The 21720-nt window shown below is 41.2% G+C and overlaps 1 protein-coding gene and 1 long non-coding RNA gene across 4 annotated transcripts in view; one reads left to right on the top strand and one right to left on the bottom strand.

The window, feature by feature from the left end:
• Positions 1 to 14949, bottom strand: part of RPS6KA6 (ribosomal protein S6 kinase A6) — a 56610-nt gene extending 41661 nt beyond the window's left edge. The window contains exons 1-2 of one of the 2 annotated variants that reach the window (XM_082208461.1): positions 14204 to 14949; positions 2086 to 2145 (exon numbers count right to left, since the gene is read on the bottom strand). In XM_082208461.1, the coding sequence (XP_082064587.1) occupies positions 2086 to 2145; positions 14204 to 14377 (234 nt within the window). In that variant the 5' untranslated portion in view covers positions 14378 to 14949. Of the gene's footprint in view, positions 1 to 2085; positions 2146 to 2945; positions 3057 to 14203 lie in introns of those variants that run through there. The other variant, XM_082208462.1, reaches the window with a different exon arrangement.
• LOC309524107 lies at positions 13193 to 20797 on the top strand. 2 transcript variants are annotated; one of them, XR_014215799.1, is made up of 3 exons: positions 13193 to 13757; positions 16489 to 16569; positions 20636 to 20797. It is a non-coding gene; the product is annotated as an uncharacterized lncRNA (long non-coding RNA). The 2 variants fall into 2 exon arrangements; XR_014215800.1 differs by lacking the exon at positions 13193 to 13757 and adding an exon at positions 13860 to 14040.
• Positions 20798 to 21720: the final 923 nt, after the last annotated feature.

Raw genomic sequence — 21720 nt, 5'->3', positions numbered from 1 at the left:
AGCAAGAGGATGAAACTGATTGTCTCGTTTCATTTCAGTCTAGTTCTAGGCTTGTTCTTGGCACAGACACTGCCCTAGCCAACCTAATGGATAACATATGCCAGGATAAGGGGAGTGCTTCCAGAGGCAATGAAGTACTGACAGTTATTTATAAAGCACTTCACAACACTAAGCACCTACTGGAATGGCCCCTCACCCACCAAATACCCTGTTGGAATGATTCCAGAGATAGGGGAAGGCAGGCAAAGACCAGCTCCAGGGCTGGGCTGCTCTTATTTTAAGCTTGTGTGGCTTTTAACGTATTAATTACATTTTATTAATATTGAAAACTGGACTGGGGACATGTCTCAAATATTCTCTATCTCCAGTCAGACACAGAAATCTTTTTCTGCCTTTGTCCATGTTTCAATGCCTTCCAAATTAACAACTTCCCTTCCCTTCACAAAATATGCACTGTAAGGATTCTGTGTTGCCTCAGCAATCATAATGTTTGTAAATGATATTTCATGCCATCACACCATCTGAGCCAATCTGTGTATTGCCACCAAGTGCAAATAAGGTATACTGCCAGACATTAGAGGAATGGGGAATATGAAACAGCCCGTACAACAGTCTTCCCTAACCTGGTCCCCTTCAGATGTTGCTGGACTATAACTACCATCATCCCTGACCATTGAAAAAGCTAGCCAGGCTGATGGAAAGACACCAGTTCGAGGAATCCTGCTCTTAATGTATGCAATACTCGGAATCATGTGTGCCTAATATCCAAGATAGCACTCATTGCCTAATATCCAAGATAACACCCAGGCTATGCATTCCATAGATTGCTTATGTAGTCACTATATATAGCACTAATATATAAACCAAAGAAGAAGCCAACTAATTAAAAAGAATTAGACCCAATAGCACATCACTCAGATGCCAGTACTGATGTTAGAGACCTAGAAGTTTTGCTTACAGGTCAAGCATTAGAAAACAAAAAACAGTATTTAAAATAAAATACTTTCACTGGATCCCCTGAGAAAGAATTTGGAAATTATTTAAGGCATTAGACTTTACTATATGATTATCAGTCAAATGAAAATCAGAGCAAAGTAACACCACACAGAAAGTCTAAGGAAATTAAATACAATCCAGAACACTGTTTGTATACCTTTACTGGACAGAATGCCTATAAAATTAACATATTTGCCATAAACACACTTGAGTCTATTTCAGGCTGGCTGGTACTGCTCAAAAGTAATTTAAACATCAGAAAATGTTGTAGCATTCCAAAGTGGTGATGATGATGATGATGGTGATTCATTTATTTATACCTCACCTTTTTCCCTGGCGGGACTCAAGGCAGCTTACAGATAAAAACAAACGCCACTAAAAACATAGTGTCTTATGATAAAACATTTTAAGAACTATTTTTTTCTTTCAACCAGGCTTGTAACTAGCACCATCTAAATTGCCTATGGCAAATAAGCATGGTTCCATTCCAAGTGATCAGGAAGAGCTTTGCATAACAGGCCCTATCCATTTGTTAAGGCTATAAATGACTAACCAGCACATGTAAGCAGGCAGGCAAAAAATAGTTCTGTGAACTATTAAGTATTAAGCATTTATTTTCAAGACTGCTTTCAGTAACAATAAAAATAGATTCTAAAAATTATAATAATTTGTAGATACTTCTTCCTTCTGAAACAAAATGTCATTCAGACTGCCTGCTGCCAGTATACGGCTTTCCTCACCCAAACAAGCATCAGATATGTATCCAACACATATGGAACAAAAATTCATTAAAAATACTACTTGATTTGCATCAATACTGCAAATCTTGAAAGTCAAACTATTTCAAGGAAGGTTACACATCACCTATGTGCATCACCTATGTCATACACTCGAGCACATAGGAAAAAAAATCCTGAACTTTTCTACTGAAGAAGCAGGGTAAATTTCTATTACTTCTCTTTTACCTCTCATTTTGTCCTCCAAGTTTTCTCCTAGTTTGGTTCCTAAATAAAGCATCCAAAAGAAAATATGAAACTCAAAATATTTTGATGGCAGTTCCCACCCTTAAGAACTTATGCATGAACTTACTTCATAGGAATATGGTTCTCCTTCCTCCATAGGTTCATCCACCACTCTAATGCCATTCAGCTGCAGAAATAAATGAAAAATGAGGTTAAACAGAAAACTTGAATAGAATTGCAGAATATATCCAATACAAGTGTACTGGTCATCACATAACCCCTAATTAAATATATTATTTAATAACCTTTCCAGAACACTGCTCAGAAGGGCAGAAATCTTAACTTCCCCCATTAATTTCAATAATGTACAATTGCCTAACACTCCTCTTAAAAAATGCATGTTTTCTGCAGAGAAAAAGACATAAAGCTGAACGACCAGAAGTTTCAGATTATTTATACCTCTGGGTAGTATAAATACTTTAGATAATGTCAAATGGGTATTTTTAAAATTAAAACACCAATTAGTACGGATTCCTGTTCTGGAATTATAGTTGGAACCTGATTTATTTTTTGTTTTGTTTTTCTTTTTAATCAATTAACTAAATTGCCTTGATTTAAAAGTCAAATCACCCAATTGACAGTTTTCAAATAGGTAAAGGTCATAAAAAGGGGGAATAACTGTCTGTCCATATGGCTTCTATGGTTCAAACTAGAAGAAGGAAATTTATGAAGAAGCATTAGAAAAATTCTTAAAAGTTCAACAGCTAAGGAAGAATATGGCTTTCAATGAGTAATCATGTATGCATGTTTTGTAACAGAATCACCTGTTTGAAAGCAAGATAATTAGCAAGATGGTTCAGAGGGTCTGCCTCTACGAAGGAAACTGCCTTATACAGAGTTAGATCATTGGTTTATCTAGTTCAGTATTGCCCACACTGACTGGCAGAGGATTTCCAAAGCTTTTGATTGAGTTTCTCCCAGCCTCACCTGGAGACACAAGGAGCTGAACCAGGGATCTTCTGCACGCAAAGCAGATCTACAGCAGTTCTCTACTAAATCTAATTTTATTACAATTGCCTCCATTTAATAAGAGCCGTAACTGTGCTAAGTTACGAGTTGCTAAATTTGATTAAACAGTTGAATCATACAAACAAGGATATGCACTTGCTCCGACATGTAGAATAGTAATAATTAAAAACTGGAAAAACCTGCTAAAGACAATTATTCATTTTGCTATATTAATTACCAAACAAGTCACCCTCCTGTGGTGTGCATACATATATATCATTACAACAAAACTACAAAACTTCCTGGGAAGTTCTTCCCCATTTTATCCTCATAACAACCCTGAGAGGCAGCATAGGATAACAGACAGCAATTTGCCTATGGGACTGAATGGCTATTTGAACTCTTTAGTCAAATGTTTTTCCAATGGAAAATTATAGAATTTAATACACTTACAAAAGAGAAGATATATATTATGTGGAAAATTATTTCCACTACAAGAAAAAAGGGGAGACTCTTCTCATTCAGCCAATCTGGATTCAGTCCCAGCATCAGCAGTCAGCACAGAGGGCACCTGCTGAAGCCCACTGCTGAGTCAGTCAGCTACTGCTCTCTGTGGAAGCTGTGGCCAGGCTGAATTCCCAGTTGAGCAGCAATAATACACAGACAGTTTCCCACTACAAGGCATTCCTGGCGCCTGTGCTCAGACCATATCTGAAGCTCTGTGTGGCTTCCTGTACTAAGATATTGAGTTTGAGTGTTGCTGGGAACAGGAGATTGCAATCTGTTGCACAAATCCTCGGCGGGATTTGTAAGGATCTTGCCTGCCTCCTTCTCAAAAAACGGTGTAAGTCTATTTAGACTCTAAGTTTACTTCATTGAATCCTTCTCACACTTTCAGTTTAGTAAAGTGTAGAATGTGTTATGCTATAGCAAAGATAACTTTGTTCAGTTCACACATTGAGCATTGTCTCCCAGGTAGCACTGTTAATCTTAGATCTAGTTTTTAAAGTGCCCAAAGGCAAACTTGGAAAATACATGGCCATGCCACACTTTCAATAAGGTAAAAGCAAATACAGGAATCATATAGACTTCCCAAAGTATACTGGTGAGTAAGAAGGGCACTTAGTTTCTCCTGCACCTGCAAAGTCTTCCTTGCAAATGCATTCCAGCATTAAAACAGAAAGACTGTGTTGAGAACCAAATGTTTTTCTTGTAACATCTAGTTGGCCCTAAACTTTGACTTCATTTAAAGAAGGGGAGAATACTTCAAACAGTGCTTTTGAGAAACACGTTAAGGCAACTCCTGCAGTCCCACTTCAGATGAAACAGGAGTATAGAGACTGCCTTAAAACACTTCTCAAAAGTGCAGTTTATGCACTTCTCTGGCAAGACCATATGGACAGCAGCACAGTTACCACTGCTGCTCAGCCAACTGCTGGAGAAGTGTAGGAACTGCTTCAAACAGTGCTTTTGAAAAGCATTTTAATCCCCACCCTTCAGCAGATCAGTGGAGAGTAAATCCTTCTGCCTTGCCCATGCAGGCTTGTTCCCTGCTGGGAGCAGGGCATGCAGCCAAGGCAATATTAAACCCTGACCTCCCACCCATCAGCTAACATCATCAGTCACATCAGTGGATGGGCATGGTTAAGGGAAATGGTCTTTCAGGTCAAGATTGGTTCATAGACCAGAGGTTCCTCACCCTTGCCTTAGGAGGTCTGCCCAGCAAGTGTGCTTTGTCTTGCCACCACCACCAACTGATCTGAACAGCTTCAAAAGCATCAGCAGTTAATTTCTACTGAAAGAAGTTAAATACATTCACTGCATTCTAATATCTGGATTTGGTTGCTCGAATATTACTTTTCAATCTCAAACAACTAACTTCATTATCAACACTGACATAACAAAGTTATCATGTAAACCAAGTCCACTATTTGATTATTATTTTCAACAAAAGCTTAATATTCAAAGCACCATTCAATCACCGCAAAGAACAAATTAAATGCTTGCTATCAATAAAACAGCAAGTCTCAAAAGCCTCTTGTGTTTACGTTCACACATAAGGCAATTAAGCATTTACCTAAAATAAAATACCTTTCTGCAGATGTCAGCCCAATCTACCCTGTAGCAGCTTATATAAATTTTGATTATTCTTACTAAATATGTTTTAAATAATCTATTTTATATACCGTATTTTTTGCACCATAACACTCACTTTTTTCCTCCTAGAAAGTAAGGGGAAATGTCTGTGCGTGTTATGGAGGAAATGCCTACGGGTGGCATGCCTACGGATTTTCCTCCTCTAAAAACTACATGCGTGTTATGGTCGGGTGCGTGTTATAGAGCAAAAAATACGGTACATTAAATTTCTTCTGGCACAACAAAAAATCATTTCTTATTTTGAAACCCTAAATCCATTGATACATTAGCTCCCCAATAAAGACACATTTCCAGCAAACTGAAAAGTTAGGGCAATTGTTTTTCAATGCAGAGACAAACAAGGGGCTAGTGAAAACAAATACTCATATCGAAGAGAGAGTTCTGCAACATTAATTGAACATCCCCCCTCCTCATATTGGGGTCCATAAACTGAGTTTGAATTCTGGAAAGACGGAGGCATGGTGAGTGGCTCCTCGATCTGAGAAATATTCAGTTGTCTGTATTGAATTGGTTCAACTCCCTCTGGTGGAGCAGGTGCACAGTCTGGGGGTACTCTCTCACTTCTAGGCCTCTAAAATATGTATCCTGTATGTGGGGGGTGGGGACGTACTATGAAATTAATGAGCTTAAGCTTCAGGGCCCCTAATCTCAGAAGGGCCCCTGAAACAACTTTAGTCCACATTGTTTTTAAAAAATGGCCTAGTAGACCCAATTTTTGCTGCACGACTCAAATTGATTTTTTTAATGTATATATTTCAACAATCTCAAGGTCTGAGAGTCAATAGCACAGCTGTTTTGAAGGAGTTGTGATCTATCATAGAACAACCCCATTGAAGAAGATAATAGATTTTTAAAAGTTTAAGTGAGGTATGGAGAACCTTTGACCCTCCAGATGTTGCTGAACTACAACTCCCAACAGCCCCAGTAAGCATGGTCAATGGACTAGGATGATGGGAGCTGTAGTTCAGCAACTAAGTTTCCCCACACCTGTTCTAGGTACACAATGTCAACAGGATGGCCTATATCTATATGCCTGCGGACACTCTGTATACTTTCTTTTACAAATCCTGCACTGGACAGGATTGTGTTGTTGCTAACACAAACTGGGAATCAATGGAGTAAGTAACAACAGGTCAGATTTAGACAAGACCCAAAACTCAGAACTACACTGCCTGAAAATAGGTATAACACGTGAACTTCAGTGTGAGCTTGAGTGTCACTATGGCTTCATCAAAGTTTTTTTCAAAAGCTTGAGAAAACCTTTCTTCAAAAGCTTTAGAAAACTATGGTTGTTGCACTTTTTAACCTAGCTCCACAAAATTCCCACCACTCTAGAATTTTATTGGAAGGGGCAAAGCATAACCACCAAATATTGTCCACCAATATTTTGGACCGGGGGAGAAAAGAATAAGTAATGCAAGTATTGTACCCCTTCCCTGGTTGAATCATTGAGGCTTTCAAAGGTGCTTCCCCTGGCTTTAATCGACCAATACCTGGGATAGCACTGTGGCTCCCAGCCAGAGGGAATAAGTGAGGTAGTTTGCCTCTTGCTGCTTGTATAGGGGCAACTAATGCTTGCTCTAATATTCACCTATGATGCTGCAGAAACTTTTTCCCAATCTAGTCTAACTTTAGTCAAATTAATTTTTTCAGCATTTAATGAATTTAAAAGTTGGCAATAGAAGAAGTGGCTGCCCTTTTCCCCCTTCTTCCTCTGGAACTTATTGTAAATATAAATGTCATAATATTTTGGAAAACTATCTGTAAATAACAAATTACAAATCTAGTAAATAAGATATATAGAAGGTTGAACTGTGAAATGATAGGTTTCAAAGATTAAATACAACCTTTCAAATCCCTTTAAACACTATGCTTTTCAGTGGATTTATTTCACACATTCAGCTGCAAGTCCTCATCTTGAGCTATCAAGTAAATGTTCATGCACATGTGAGACATCGGCCTATAACCATAATAGAAGTGTAAAAGATGCACAGTACCTTACCAATGTCCTTACTGTCACTGTTTAAAAGCAGAAGGTAAATAAATATGAAAAAAGATTTATTTCCCTTTAAAAATATTTCCTCATTTTTCCAGAATTCTTTAATTCAGCCCTCATTTTTAATTCAGCCCTTAATTTCAAAAGAGGGCAAATGAACTCTAAAATTACAGCACCTAAGTAAATTTCCAAATATAGAGTTATTACTATTAGACATTTGACACTACCTATGATTGTAAGAGATATAAATTCCTAAAAGTTCTCTTGCGCACACAGAGTACTCTTTGGAAAGTATAACTTTGCCAGGGATGTTCACCATAACTGTGTTCTGTTTTGGTGAACTGTGAACCAAGATAAATGAGAACAGTTTCATAAAATTAATCTAAGCAAAGACCATTGTAAAAAGGCTACTAGAAGAATTTATTTCTATCACATAATGAATATAGGGACAAAGTTGATAATCCAAAGATGCACTCTTCTTTCTCACCAATTCAACAATAAGAACACACACAAAAGATGCATTGAGCTGGCAAAGCAACAGAAAATGCAAGTTTCAATTCATATTCATGACAATATTTGCTGTCTCCAAATACAACAGCATTGTCCTAAGTAAACATCCTTTTTGTTATGGCTGAATAATTTCATTTCAGGCTACAATGTTAATCTGGCATTTGACTTCCTCATAAACTTCAAAGAGTGAAGAATGCATTTCCCACGTACAATTCTAATTTTTAGAAAGTATAAAATAAAAGAAACCGAAATTTTAAGTCTTGCCTTAATAATCTACTAAACCAAACTAAACCAAAAAGCGCTCCCTCTCTCTCATGCACACACATCAATTTTACATTTTAAATGCATAATCCTGTCTAACCCCCCCACACACACACACATACACCTCCAGAATATTACAGGAGGAGCAGTTCCTGTAACAGCACCCACATACCAAATGTGCAACTACTTGTAAAGCTCCATTAATTGTCCAACAGTGATGTTTGAGAATGGACACTGAAAATGTTGCATGTGTACCAAGTTTACAAATATACCATAACTATCTACAGCTACCTGCAAAACTCCATTACTTGTATGATAGCATCTGAGAATGGACACTGAAAATGTTACAAGTGAATCTTAATCTGTGCTCTGTTAACAAATATACTGTAACTGATTTCAGACATTTCACAATTTTAGCACAGATTCAAAAGAGATGTCATCTGTTTCTTTCTGTATCATACATGTATCTGTTCAACATAAAATTAAGAATCAGACTAATAAATTATTTCTAGATTGACTACTTTTAAACCAATGTTAATTTCAAAACATTTCTGGTTGTTTTGATAGTATGCAGAACCTGTACGACAATAGCTGAAGATCCATAATATTAATTTGATTTACATTTAAATCCTTGATTTTAAAGCAACTAACAATTTGTGGAATATTGACAAGTATTTTTTAGCATTTAATCTAAAACTCCCAGATTTGTACATAGTACAGTGGTGCCCCGCAAGACGAATGCCTAGCAAGACGGAAAACTCGCTAGACGAAAGTTTTCCGTTTTGGAGGTGCTTCACAAAACAAATTTCCTATGGGCTTGCTTCGCAAGACGACAATGTCTTGCGAGTTCCTGCTGGTTTCCCCCCTTTTTCTAAGCCGCTAAGCCGCTTATCAGCTGATCCGATCAGCAGATAAGCCGCTAAAAGCTGCTAATAGCGCTAATCCGCCAATGGGCTTGCTTCGCAAGACGAAAAAACCGCTAGACGAAGAGAATCACAGAACGTATTCTTTTCGTCTTGTGAGGCACCACTGCAGTAGCCCCATACTCCTAGTACTTCACTGAAAAATGATCTATTATAAGCGATCTTCTAGCAGGTACCAGTTGGTACCTTTCAAATAGTAAGCAGGATAGTGAAGTTGGAGTGGGGGGGGGAGACAGGAGGTACTGCGGAAACAGCACCTGTTTATGCATGAACATTCTACTAGATTTCTGGGTAGGGGAATACAGTGGTACCTCGGTTTACAAACTTGATCCATTCCGGAAGTCCGTTCTTAAACCGAAACCATTCTTAAACCAAGGCACACTTTCCCTAATGAGGCCTCCTGCTGCGGGACCCTTCCACTGTTCAGATTCCGATCTTAGCCCGAGGTAAAGTTCTCAAAATGGGACGCTATTTCTGGTTTTGCGGAGTTTGTAAACTGAATCATTCTTAAATCAGACTGTTCTTAAACCGAGGTACCACTGTAAATTAAAACCATGGTTTTCCAAAGACAGATTTCACCAGTAAGACACAGTATTTAAGACATGCTTAGGATAGAGGCAAGCTTCACCTGCTTTTCCTACTGCAAAGTTTTGTCATCAGCTATACCCCCACTGTTCCAGCTTTCAGAGTAGATCATAGTGTACCAGAAAAAAATATGGGGGGGGGGAGCAAGAGCTAGAAGGGCACAACCCTTGCCCACAGAAGTTTCATGCTTTTGCTTCTAGGCGTTGTTGCCACTGCTTAGAAGCCCTGCTTGGCAACTGGATCCTTTGCACATTAGTGTAATGTGTAATTTGGCCCTACACCTGACAAAGTTCAGTGGAGTTTACTTCCACATATGCATAGGATTGCAGTGTTAGAAGACAGTAATGACTACCGGAGGTGTGACATGCATATTAGTTTTTTGTTCAAATAAGTAACTTAATGAGTTACTTTAGAAGAAGAGGAGTTTGGATTTGATATCCCATTTCATCACTACCTTAAGGAGTCTCAAAGCGGCTAACAATCTCCTTTCCCTTCCACCCCCACAACAAACACTCTGCGAGGTGAGTGAGGCTAAGAGACTTCAGGGAAGTGCAACTAGCCCAATGTCACCCAGCAGCTGCATGTGGAGGAGCGGGGATGCAAACCCAGTTCACCAGATTACAAGTCTACTGCTCTTAACCACTACACCACACTGGCACCTAACAATATGCTACTTTGCACACAGGTTATTTAAAAGAAGGCTAAAGTTGTTGTTTTTAAACAAATGCTGCTATGTTGTATTTTAACAATTTTGAGTATAAACACCAATCTTGTTTTTATTTAGATACTCAATAATGAATTTTATTATAGTATTTTCCTAAATTACTAGGGCACATACACCATGAGGGGAGTGGGTGGCGCTGTGATCTAAAGCACTGAGCCTCTTGGGCTTGCTGATCAGAAGGTCGGTGGTTTGAATCCGCATGATGGGGTGATCTCCTGTTGCTTTGTCCCAGCTTCTGCTAACCTAGCAGTTTGAAAGCACACCAGTGCAAGCAGATAAATAGGTATCATTGAGGCGGGAAGGTATACGGTGTTTCCGCATGCACTGGCACTCGTCATGGTGTACTGTTGTGCGAGAAGCAGTTTAGTTATGCTGGCCACATGACTCGGAAAGCTGTCTGTGGACAAATGCCGGCTCCCTCGGCCTAAAAAGTGAGAAGAGCACCCACAACCCCATAGTTGCCTTTGGCTGGACTTGACCATCCTGGGGTCCTTGATCTTTACATTTTTTTACAGACCATGATTAAGGATTCAATCACAGAAATATTTCAAAGTGTATACTGCTATAATATAGAATTGCACAGCAATTACAGTGCTCAGGAACAGCACTATGGACACATAAACAGCAAAGGTATAAAAGACTAAGGATACAATCCTGCACAGTCATGCTGCTTAAATCCCACTGATTTCAATCCTATGCACACTTACTTTAGAGTTCAGCCCCATAATCTGTATGACTTACTTCCATGTATAGAATCTGGTGTTATTTAAAATTCCCTACCTCACAGAATAATAAACGTTCAATTTATAGTCTCATACATTTACAACATAAAAAAAATATCATCTTGAGCAATGAATGAGTTCTTCTAATAGAAGTGGACCAATAAAAACACTTGAAGAACAACCAGAGACTAGTCTGACCAGTTTTTGAAACAGTATTTAGATAAGAATGTTCATTAACATAGCATATAAATTTGCATTTAAGGCCTATTTTTTTTATTTATTAAATTTATATATTGCTCTGCATCCGATCTCAGGGCTGTTCACAAGATAAAAATACAGGATAAAAGAACAAAATAAATAGTTAAAACAAAAACAAAACAATAACACCCCCTACAAACAGATATATTCAACTCTCTTCTGCCAATCTCAGGAACATGGGGTCTAGCACAAAGTTTCTATATTCAATGGTATTTTGTACTAGAATATTATTACTTGCACAATGTGATTTTTTTTTAACTCACACTATGCACTCAATTTCCAGCAATAGCTACATTAGGACTAAGGAGATTCCAAAAGCTGCTGCTTATTTTTTTACCATGAAACTGCTGAGTATCTTTTTTTTCAAAAAAGTGTTCCGACATTGTTGAAACTATCAATTTTAATGCATCTAGAATGTTTGTTTAATGACACTTCTGATGGTGCCTGGGACAAAGGGAAAAGTCAGTCAGACTGCTAAAATTAAGCCACTGAAAACCAAACAAAAGCCATTCTGACAAAAGCTGTTACAACTGGTAGAATGTAAAAGATCCTGACATCAAACAGTATTTGATAACATACTGGCAATGGTAGTATACGATATAGAAGTTGGGCATACCACTTTACAGAGAACATTTTATTCATCTGAACAATACTTTGAAGACTCTAACCTTGTACAGTGGTACCACGGGTTAAGAACTTAATTCATTCTGGAGGTCCGTTCTTAACCTGAAACTGTTCTTGAAACCTGAAGCACTTTAACTAATGGGGCCTCCCGCTGCCACCACACCACAATTTCTGTTCTCATCCTGAAGCAAAGTTCTTAACCCGAGGTACTATTTCTGGGTTAGCGGACTCTGTAACCTGAAGCTTCTGTAACCTGAAGCGTCTGTAACCCGAGGTACCACTGTACAAGCTGTTTTCCATAATAAATGAGCCCTTGAGAGAATAAAAGGTTTATCATCTTCTCCTTGGCTTAGAAACAGTTACTACATAGGTTCTTAGATCCTCTAAGGACAAATAAGGCTCAAAGTGCAGGTGGTTTATAAGGATAAATAAGAAGCTGAAAGATGGGACAACTGAATGACTTTTAAGCTGAACCAGTCTTAAAGAGATGTTTAAGGAGTGGGGGCTTGTTTTGAGTGAAGCTTGGAGTGGGGGGTCAAGACTATGTTTAATAACACATGATGCAGAACCCTTGCTGAAGCTATGCAGGTCTAAGTCTAATGCACTGCCTCATTGTGAGGCCATCTGGGACCCCCAGAGCTCTATTAACACAGTAATAAATATAGTGAATTGTATTTGAGGTGCTTGAAAGTAGTAAAGCAAAATCAGCTAAGCCAAAAACAGCATGACATCTTCCAAAACAGATACATCCAGAAAGGGTCATTAGTAATTCCTTATTTTTATTGCTAAGTTTTGCAGAACATTCCTTATGTCTGTTCCCAATTTATGTAGTTGACAGATGTCACCACACCTCTTGTTTTTAAAATGGAATGTTAGCATCACTCCGGTAGGACTGATACAGGAAATATGGCAGGAATCTATAGGTCATTAGGGCTACTTAGAGGAGACACCTCAAGGGCAAAGAGCAGCAGGCTCTTTTGAGAAGTTCAAACAAAATTTGTGGAATGGAAAGGACAATTTGGAGCCTTTCAGAATTAGGATATTAGATGCAAACCATAGCAAGATATTTCAGCAACAAATTCAAAATAGTTCATCTTCTTAAGTCAACAAACACAGAAGCAAAGAGGAGTAACTCACTACTGCACCATGGTGCCAAATATGTTTTAATGCTGAAGTAAAAGAGGTAATTTTTGTGAGAGTAAAGTATTAGTTAAGTAAGAACTAACTCAAGAGTCAGTGCCTTGTTGTGAAGGGGAGACAGCTAGCAGGGTAGAGGAAGGATGCATCAGACCTTGATGTCTGGGATTAACTACCAGGAGAACTAGGGTGAACAAAGTAGGAAGTGGTTGTTAATAAAAATAGATGGAGATGGATATAGAAGTGTAGAATGGAGGCATCTGGCAACTGTTTAGAACCGAGCATCTTTAGGACGCAGAGGACAAACAGATGTGTACAGGATCTGCCTTGGAGAGGAATCTATCTGGGAAAAGTACTTCAGTGAAAAAAAAGTGAAACCTGAGGCAGCAATAGGTAGATGGACAAGAAGAAAATGATAAGGCGATACTTTTTTGAAAACCAAGTGGTTGTAGAAAGGGGGGGCAGTTTTCAGAGACTTTTGGGTGTCACTGGATCCTGTGCAGTAAAAAAACAGAGACCTGGAATTCGGAGCTAGAGAAGATGGAAAAGAGAAACAAAAGGGAACAGCTTTCCGTTTCAGGATTCCCTTGCATTCCACTGCATAAAGTGAGTTAGCTCTAAAATTCCCGTTCTCTGATGGGGCTGCTAAATCGACTTTTGAATAAGTCGAGGTTCTCAGTCCTCTCAGAGGGGCAAGTGCAATTAGCAAGGCCGGAGTTAGTGAAAGGGAAAGAGAAGGTGCCAGCCAAGACGGCAGGAAAACGGGCGAGCCGAGGATGCGCGCAAAGAAGAGATAAGAGAATGACAGCGCAAGTTCAGCTGTTGATGGATGGAGGAATCTATAGAGGATTGACAGGAAGGCATGATGGAGAGGGACAGGTCAGAATAACGAAGGTATTGAAAATAAATAAGGGGGCGGCAGGTAAGCAAGCAAAAGGCAAGTTGAAGGACCAGGTGGAGTCAAGGAAGATAGGGGGGGTGGCATGAAAGATACCGTAGGGAACGCATGAAAACGGGATGGGGGTGTCGATTTGGTGTCACGAAACTCCTCTCACGACCCCGGCCGCCCACCCCCCGCCGGCCCCTTCTCCCTCAGACCCCTCCGGAACCGCTTCCCGCATCCCTGCAGGGGAGGAGGAGACGAAGCACCGAGGGATGGGAGAACAGCGGCAAGCCGGTACTTTCCCCTCCGCCTCCCTCACTGCCCACCACCGGCAGCGCCACGCACGCCCCCTCCTCTTAAGGCGGCGCTGCCTCTGCCTGCCGCCCGCCCGCCCGATCCCCCCTCAGAACCTTTTACCTCAAGTTCCCTCAGAAAACCCAGCCCGGGACTCCCTCACCTCTCCGCCTGGGCTGCTGCTGCTGCTGCCGCCGCCTCCTCCTCCTCCGCCGGAGATCTCCATGAGGCCGGCGGCGGCGGCAGGAGGCGGGGGCGGAGGAGGGCAGGAGGAGGGCTCCGCTTCGGGCTCAGGCTGAGGCTCCTCCGCGCCCTCCGGCGGCGCGAAGGGCACCATGACTGTGTGGCGGCGGCGGCGGCTGTCGTCGTCGTCGTCCTGGTGGCGGCCGCCGCGCTCCTCCTCCACCTCCGCCTCCTCCGCCTCTCCTCCTCGTTCTCGCCCAAGCGGCGCCGCGGCGGGCAGGGACGGGGCAGCCGTTCATGCTCTTCCCCTCCCCTCGTGCTGAGGGGACGGGAAGGAGGAGGAGGAGGGGGAGGGAGAAAGGAGGGAGCTTCGCCCTCCCTCGCTCGCTCGCCTTTCCCCTAGTCAGCCGAAGCCTCCAAGGCTGTTGCGGTTTCGGTCATCGCTCCCAGCCTTTCCATGCAGTGGCCCGTCGAGGAGGAGGAGGAGCTGCTGCTGCTGCTACCCGGGCAGGCGGGGGCGGCTCCGTGTTACGCCGACCTCCCCTCCTCCTCCTCCTAACATGGCGGGAGGAGAAGGCCGTCGCTAAACCGGCGTCTCTGCTTTGGTGGGCTGTTGGGTGAGGGAGGAGTGATGTCAGGCCCGGGTAGAGGAGAATTCCCCCTGCGGGAGGGGGGAGTTGCAAGCATCACGCGTAGGGTGGTGGGAGGGGGTGAGAAGGTAGAGTTGGGGAGGGAGGGGGAGGTGTGGCGTCAGCGATTGCGTGGGCTCGGGGAAAGGTGACGTCGGTGGCGATGACGTCGGCACCCGCCGCTTTTCCACCGCCACCCATCTCGTCTTCCTCTCTCCCCCCCCCCAACCGCCCCACCACCGAAATGTGCAACGCTGCTCGGATCAGAGGAGGGAGAGAGATTTGGCTGTTTTAAATAATAAAGGCTATTTTATACTCGAGATGAGTTTTGGGTTGGGTGAAAGGGGTAGCGCGGGGGGGGGGGCGACAGGCAAGTAGTGGAAGAACCAATTTCCTTTTTAAAAAAAAAAAATAAATAAATCCAGATGCTGTTGAGACAGTCGTGCTGCTGTTGCAACTGAAGCACCCTGAAAGGCTGGTGCCGCACAGTAAACCGGTTAGGGCTGCAGCTCCAAACGTTTGCTTCCACACACACACACCCCCTTCAATGTTCCATTTAGTTATTTCGTGGAATTTGCATACCTCTTGACTAAGAAGAAGAAACCTCAAAGCGGTTTACAAAAAGAATAAAACAATAACATCAATAAAACAGCTGCGACATATTAAAAGAGTGATTAAAAAATAGCTATAAGCTAAGGACCAACCAAGTTAAAACACACCAACGTGCTTGCCTAAACAAGAATGTTGGGTTTTGTGTTTTTTTAAAAAAAACCGCTGGCTTCAAAAAGAGTACAGTGAAGGCACCTGTCTGACGTCAATAAGAGCTGCCACACGTAAGGTGGATTTCTTACAAGTGCAGAATGGGTATTATGTGCCACCTGTAGCAGTGCCAGTTCCACAGATCAAAGCAAGTCAGGTATATGGCGTAAGGCAATCTCACACGTAAACTGCTCCCAAGTTGTTAAAGGTTTTACATACTTGAACTTGGCCCAGTAGCAAGTCAACAACCAGTATAGGTCTCTGAGCACAGGCATTATATGCTGACAAGGTCTCACTCCTGCCAGCAGTTGTGCCACAGCCTTCTGGATCAAGTGCAAAGGAAGCCCCATATGGAGCACATTGTTGTAATCCAATCTTGGATGTAAGCAATGCATGAACTATTGTGGCTCTGAGGCTGCCTTGGTCTCCAGTGACAAAACTCGATCCAGGCAAACCCCCAGACTGTCAACCTACTCCTTCAAGGGAAGTGCAACCCTATCCAGAAAATGCAATTGACCAATTTCTCAGACATGGGAACCACTCACCCACAGTGCCTCTGTCTTGCCAGGATTCAAGTTCAGCTTCTTTTTCCTCATCCATCTCATCACCGTCTCCAAGCACTGGTCTAGGTACTGCATGGCTTCTCCCTGTTCAGATGCTCAGTATGCTCCAAAAAGTGGCCTAAATTATATTGAATGAATGCACTTACTAGAGAATGTGCTTACCAAGTCCCAATGAACACAGGAGGCAGATCCTGTAAAATTAAGTTGCAACAAGAGTCTTTGACTATTTTGTAGTCTTAAGACAACTACCTCTCTGAAGTAAAAAGTGATGGGTGAAAAGATATATGCAAACTGGGACCTTTCTTCCACACCAGGTTTCAAGGACCTGCTTCTAAGAATGTTCAGAGTGCCTTTCTCCAACACTAAGGCCTGTGTGCTTTACTGCTGATTGCAAGGTAGGTAACCAGTAAGACACTGCGCCACATGCAAAGTTCAGTTTTTGCCACAACATATTATCCCTATCTCCATAAACTCTTGAAGGGAAATGTGATGTATCACAAGACAAATTTTGTATGCACTGGTTGAAGATATGCACTGGTTGGCTGAAAGTTGGCGGAATAATATTTATATAATACTTACCCCCAAATGCTCAAAGAGTATCACATGAATTCTGATAGTTATTGTTAGAACATCCCTGCAATGTGAGTTACTATTATTATCTTTGCCATATTGGGGGTGGGAAAGGTTTAGTGACAGCAGGCATACAACTAACTCATTCTTCTTTCGTAAAGTAGATTCAAAGCTATTTAGAACTTAAAAGTTAAGAACCAGTACCTTGAATTGTGCCTGAAACTGAATAAGCGTACAATGTAATTCTTTATGAATTGATCTAGTAATATGCATGCTGCTATCCACACCAGGCAGAATTCAGCTTCAAGAATTCTGAAGTTTCTAAGTCATCTTCAAGGGCAGCCCCACATATAATTTACCAAGGCAGTACAAATGGAAGACTAACAGGGCTGGAAGACTCACCATAGCTAGGCTATCCCTAACCAGGAATGGCTACAACTGGGCAAATTAACCTAAGCTGGTAAAAGGGACTTAGAACCACTTGAGGTTTCATTAACAGAGCTGGATCAAGGAGTATTCCCAGACTGTGCACCTGCTCTTTCAGAGGGAGTGCCAAAACATTCAGAACAGGAAAAACAGCAAGCTCCCAGACCTGAGAACCACCTACCCACAGCACCTTAATCTTGTCAAGATTCAGCATCAGTTTCTTGGCCCTTATCCAGCCCTTTACCTAATCCAGACAACAGTTCTGAAATCCTTTGAGATGTTTGTAGGCTGTCAACTTCCCACACACCTCTCCCTGGCATTTTCCCCTTTTCTTTTCTTCAGCCTTCCAACCTTTTGCCATCGCATTCATCCTGCTCGTCTCCACCTCTTGCTTATAATATATTTGCTTTTGGGTGAAAGGCAGTGGTTGCGGCAGAGCAACTGCAAATGTTCTTGGGCAGTACTAATTATCTGGCTTTAGCGCACGTTTTGGGACTGAACCAGCCTTGATCTCCCTGATAGATTTCCTTTATGAAAAGCAACCCTGTGTTACTCAATCTTTAAGTGGTGTTTAATACCATTAACCATTGTATCCTGGACCAGTTGTTCAGGATTGCTATCAGAATCACTGTATTACTTCAATTCCTGCCTGTGCTGCTGAGTCCAAAGAGCACTGGCAGAATGCTCCTTGGTGGCTGTCATTGTGCTATGGGGTTCTGCAGGGCACTATTTTGTCCCCAGTGCTATTTAGCATCTAAATAATTGAGTCAGGAGCAGTCATTCAGAGTTCTGGAGCACAGTGTCATCAGTACTCTGATGACACACAGCTCTGTTTCTCCATAACATCTTAATCAGGACTGGCTGTGCAAGCTCTGGACCAATGCCTGAATGCAGTGAAGGACTGGACGAGAGCCAATAAATTAAAATGAGAATCATAGAATCGTAGAGTTTGAAGGGCCCACAGGGATCATCTAGTCCAACCCTCTGCAATGCAGAAATCTTTTACTCAACATGGGGCTCAAACCTACGACCTTGAAATTAAGAGTCTCATGTTCTACTGAATTTATATTTTGCACCACATTGATAATTTATATGCAGGGGCTATCTATAAATATTTTAAATAATTAATAAATAACTATTTAGCTAAAATTACTCAATGCCTACATCATTTCCCATGTTAGATACTAAAGTATTGGCCCAACAAGTAGAGTATTGGTCCAACAAATAGATTAGGACCCACACATGGTCTGATTTATGGTGGGTCTCATCTGTTGTGCTAGATTTCTGTTGGTTTTTTTAAGAGCAGCAGGAAGGGCGAGTGCTCTTGTGATTGAATCCTGCATGTGGGTTTTCCACAGGCATCTGATCAGCCACTGTGAAAACAGATGGGCCATTGGCCTGATCCAGCAGGCTCTTCTTATGTTCTTATCAACATTAAGATGAAATCTTTAAAAGGTTGGTGTTTACTACTCTGGATGCTTTATAATAAGCCTTATAAAGCCTATTCTCAATCCTTTGTAGTGACTCTTCCTGAGCTGAGATGCCCTGTAATCAAGGCCAAGTTTGCCTTTGGATGTGTGAAAATGCAAGTAATGTAGAGAGGTGTATGTTTTCCAGAGATGTGCATTCTGCAGATTTTCACACTTCTGACTGTGCATTCCCTTTCTCTGAATATTGCGGTCTCTTGTCAGGCTTCCCACATTTGCATTTGTAGGTATCTGTAGATGTGTGCAGCCAACCATGACTTCGCAAAGTAATATGATAAGGGCCCAAAGATGCAAATCCCTAGTTTTCAATTGAGGCATGGCTAGGCTTCAGCAAAAATTTTAGCACCATTCCTATGATTAATTCTCTCTCCCACCATTTCCTGTGACATAACAGAGGAAACAGGCACTGCAGCCACTTGTTTGGGCATCTGGCTTGGCTTCTTTGTAGGAGCTAAAAGGTGTAGGAGAAACAATATTTATTCCTCCTGCCCATGCCATTTCCTTGAAACAATCTGTGCCCAGTGACCTTAAAAACTCATGCTTGGGTGACTAACTGGAAATACCTAATGCAAGGCAGGGACTGTTTTGGGCAGATTTGCACAAATACTATGTTTGTACCACATTTGTGATGGTACACACTATACAAACAGGGCTCCTCCAGTCCAGATGACCATTCATTCTGATTCACTTACACAGTGATTAGACTATGTCCAGTCTTTACTGAGCATTCATTCTGATTTTGTAGGTGGTAGTTACACGACAATGAATATTCATCCTGGTTTGCTTGCAGGTTTTAACACGTGTTCCCATTGATTATTTGTTTTCCCCACACTTTTCAGTATTTGCACATTATTTTCCTAATAGCAAAAGTCATTAAAAGTCATCATCTGAGGCCCTCCTTCATGTGCCTCCTCTGAGAGAGATCTAGAGGATGGCAATAAGAGAATGGGCATTTTCTGTAGTGGCACCCTGTTTATGGAATGCTCTCCCCAGGGGGGTTCACCTTTAGGCACCTGGCAAAAACATTCCTCTCCTCCCAGGTCTTTGGCTAATTAAACAATCTATGACCTTTTACACTATGGGGGACGTTATTTTTGTTTGTTATTATGGTATGTATTTTGTGTGTTTTTTATTGTAACAAATCTTTGGATGAAAGGCAGCATAGAAATTTAATAAATAATAATAAGAATATTAAGAAATGGATTTGTTTCATTAGGAATGCAGAGCATTGAATCCAGTTTAATTGTACAAGCTTAAATTTCCAGTATGCACTTGAATCTAATAATAATAATGAGAGTCATATGTAAAACATTTATTTCTGCTCTCCACTGTTTCCCAGCTACAAACAGGGACACACTTCTGTGCTTTACCTAACACATAATATTTTCCCCTATCCCCCTTCAGCCCCATCAAGGCACTCTATTTTTAGGGCTACAGTGCTTAGTATATTACTGTAATTTGTTAGACTAGAAGCATCTTTCCTCAATTAATCAAGTAGAAATTGCCCTGATTCAGTGCACATGTGTATGTGTGTGTTATGAAAACCTAAAAAACTACCACAGAAATTCCAGAGGATTACCAACAACTAAATGTTACTCAAAGTAGTTCCACTGAAATTAGTGGAACTAAATTACTTGTGTTCATTAATTTCAATGGGTAAATTCTGAGGAGGGCTAACATTGGATATAAGCTAGCTAGCTAGGAAAACTGAAGATAATAAGCATCATTTTCTCTTTTGTCTTATATAGGAAGGAATGTGCCTTTTGAGATTATGCCTGCTATAACTCACACATGCATCATTTTAAAACAAAGAATGCATGTTTTTGGCATCATACATATATTTGTTTCCTTATGCAAGTTTAATTGACTATAGCTCATACAATCAAATGATTAAATGTGTTTAATGTTCTCTACCTGTTGTATTTACCGTATATTTTGCTGCCATTGTGCTGTCCTTACCTGTGTACTCCACTTTCAGTGGAGAGGCATTACCAGCTTCTGGGGGATCTCATTCTACCTAGCTGCTGCCAGGAGGGTCACTGCTGCTGAGTTGGAAAGGGAACTGGAGGTGCAAATGAGTGCTGGAGGACAAAAGGGGCTGCCACACACAGATGATCCTGGGAGGTTTTCCAAGCAAAAAACAAGAGAGGAGGGGTTTGAAGGTGAGTAGCTTTCCTTGGATTTTCAGTTGTGTGTGGTTTTTTTGGAAGCCAATCAAAAGATGTTCTGTAAGACACTCTCTCTCTCTCTCTCTCTCTATATATATATATATATATGAAATAGGTGAAGGCAAGACATTTGCACATTCCAGAGGTCCCAGGTTTCTGAACAGCAGGTGTGGTGAGCCACTCCCTTGTTCATGACAATGAAGAGATTGTGGTGGGTAATGTTCTCCCATTGGATTTTGTCCTCTGAAGTCAAGTTGCTGCATAAATGCTGTGCATGTTTACAAGCAAAACAAAATAGCAAAACAAGCAAAACAAAACTGTGTGAGCCAAGGTAGCAGGGCAATACCTGGCAACACCTGCTTACAGACAGACCTCAAAATTTCATGGAAATGTTGCCCTTTAAGATTGGCTCTACCAACGCACATTCAAGGGTGTCTTGATAGTTTTGCTTTCATATGGCATCACTTGTGACTTTAGAGCATCACAGAAAAAGCTAGCAAGTGAAGAAAAAACAAAGCACTTGCGTCTGTCATTCCCCCCTCCCTATTTTTTTGTAACATTGGCAAGAATGATGGAACAATCTGGTCCACCACATGGTTCAGGAGAAGATTCTCTCTCTCTTGTTCAAAGGCAGTGTTCACATTTGTAAATCTGGGTACAGGCTCCAGGCTGTTGTAGCGTTGTTTATCTGAAAATGTTGGGAAGAACTACACGTTTTATTCAACTAACTATAATAATACACTGTAACACAGCTATGTGATTCTAAAAGAGAATTGCAGTTCATGGGTGCTGATATATCTGCCTTCATGTAGTCATATCACAAATGGCAATATGAGTTGTTTTAGCAAAATATATATGGTGACTTCTTCTGAAGTTTAGAAATTAGGACTGAATG

Source organism: Podarcis vaucheri, assembly GCF_965113315.1.
Source record: "Podarcis vaucheri genome assembly, chromosome: Z".
Taxonomy (NCBI): domain Eukaryota; kingdom Metazoa; phylum Chordata; class Lepidosauria; order Squamata; family Lacertidae; genus Podarcis; species Podarcis vaucheri.
Note: the sequence above shows the minus strand (reverse complement) of the source record. Positions and strands in the feature narration are given on the sequence as shown.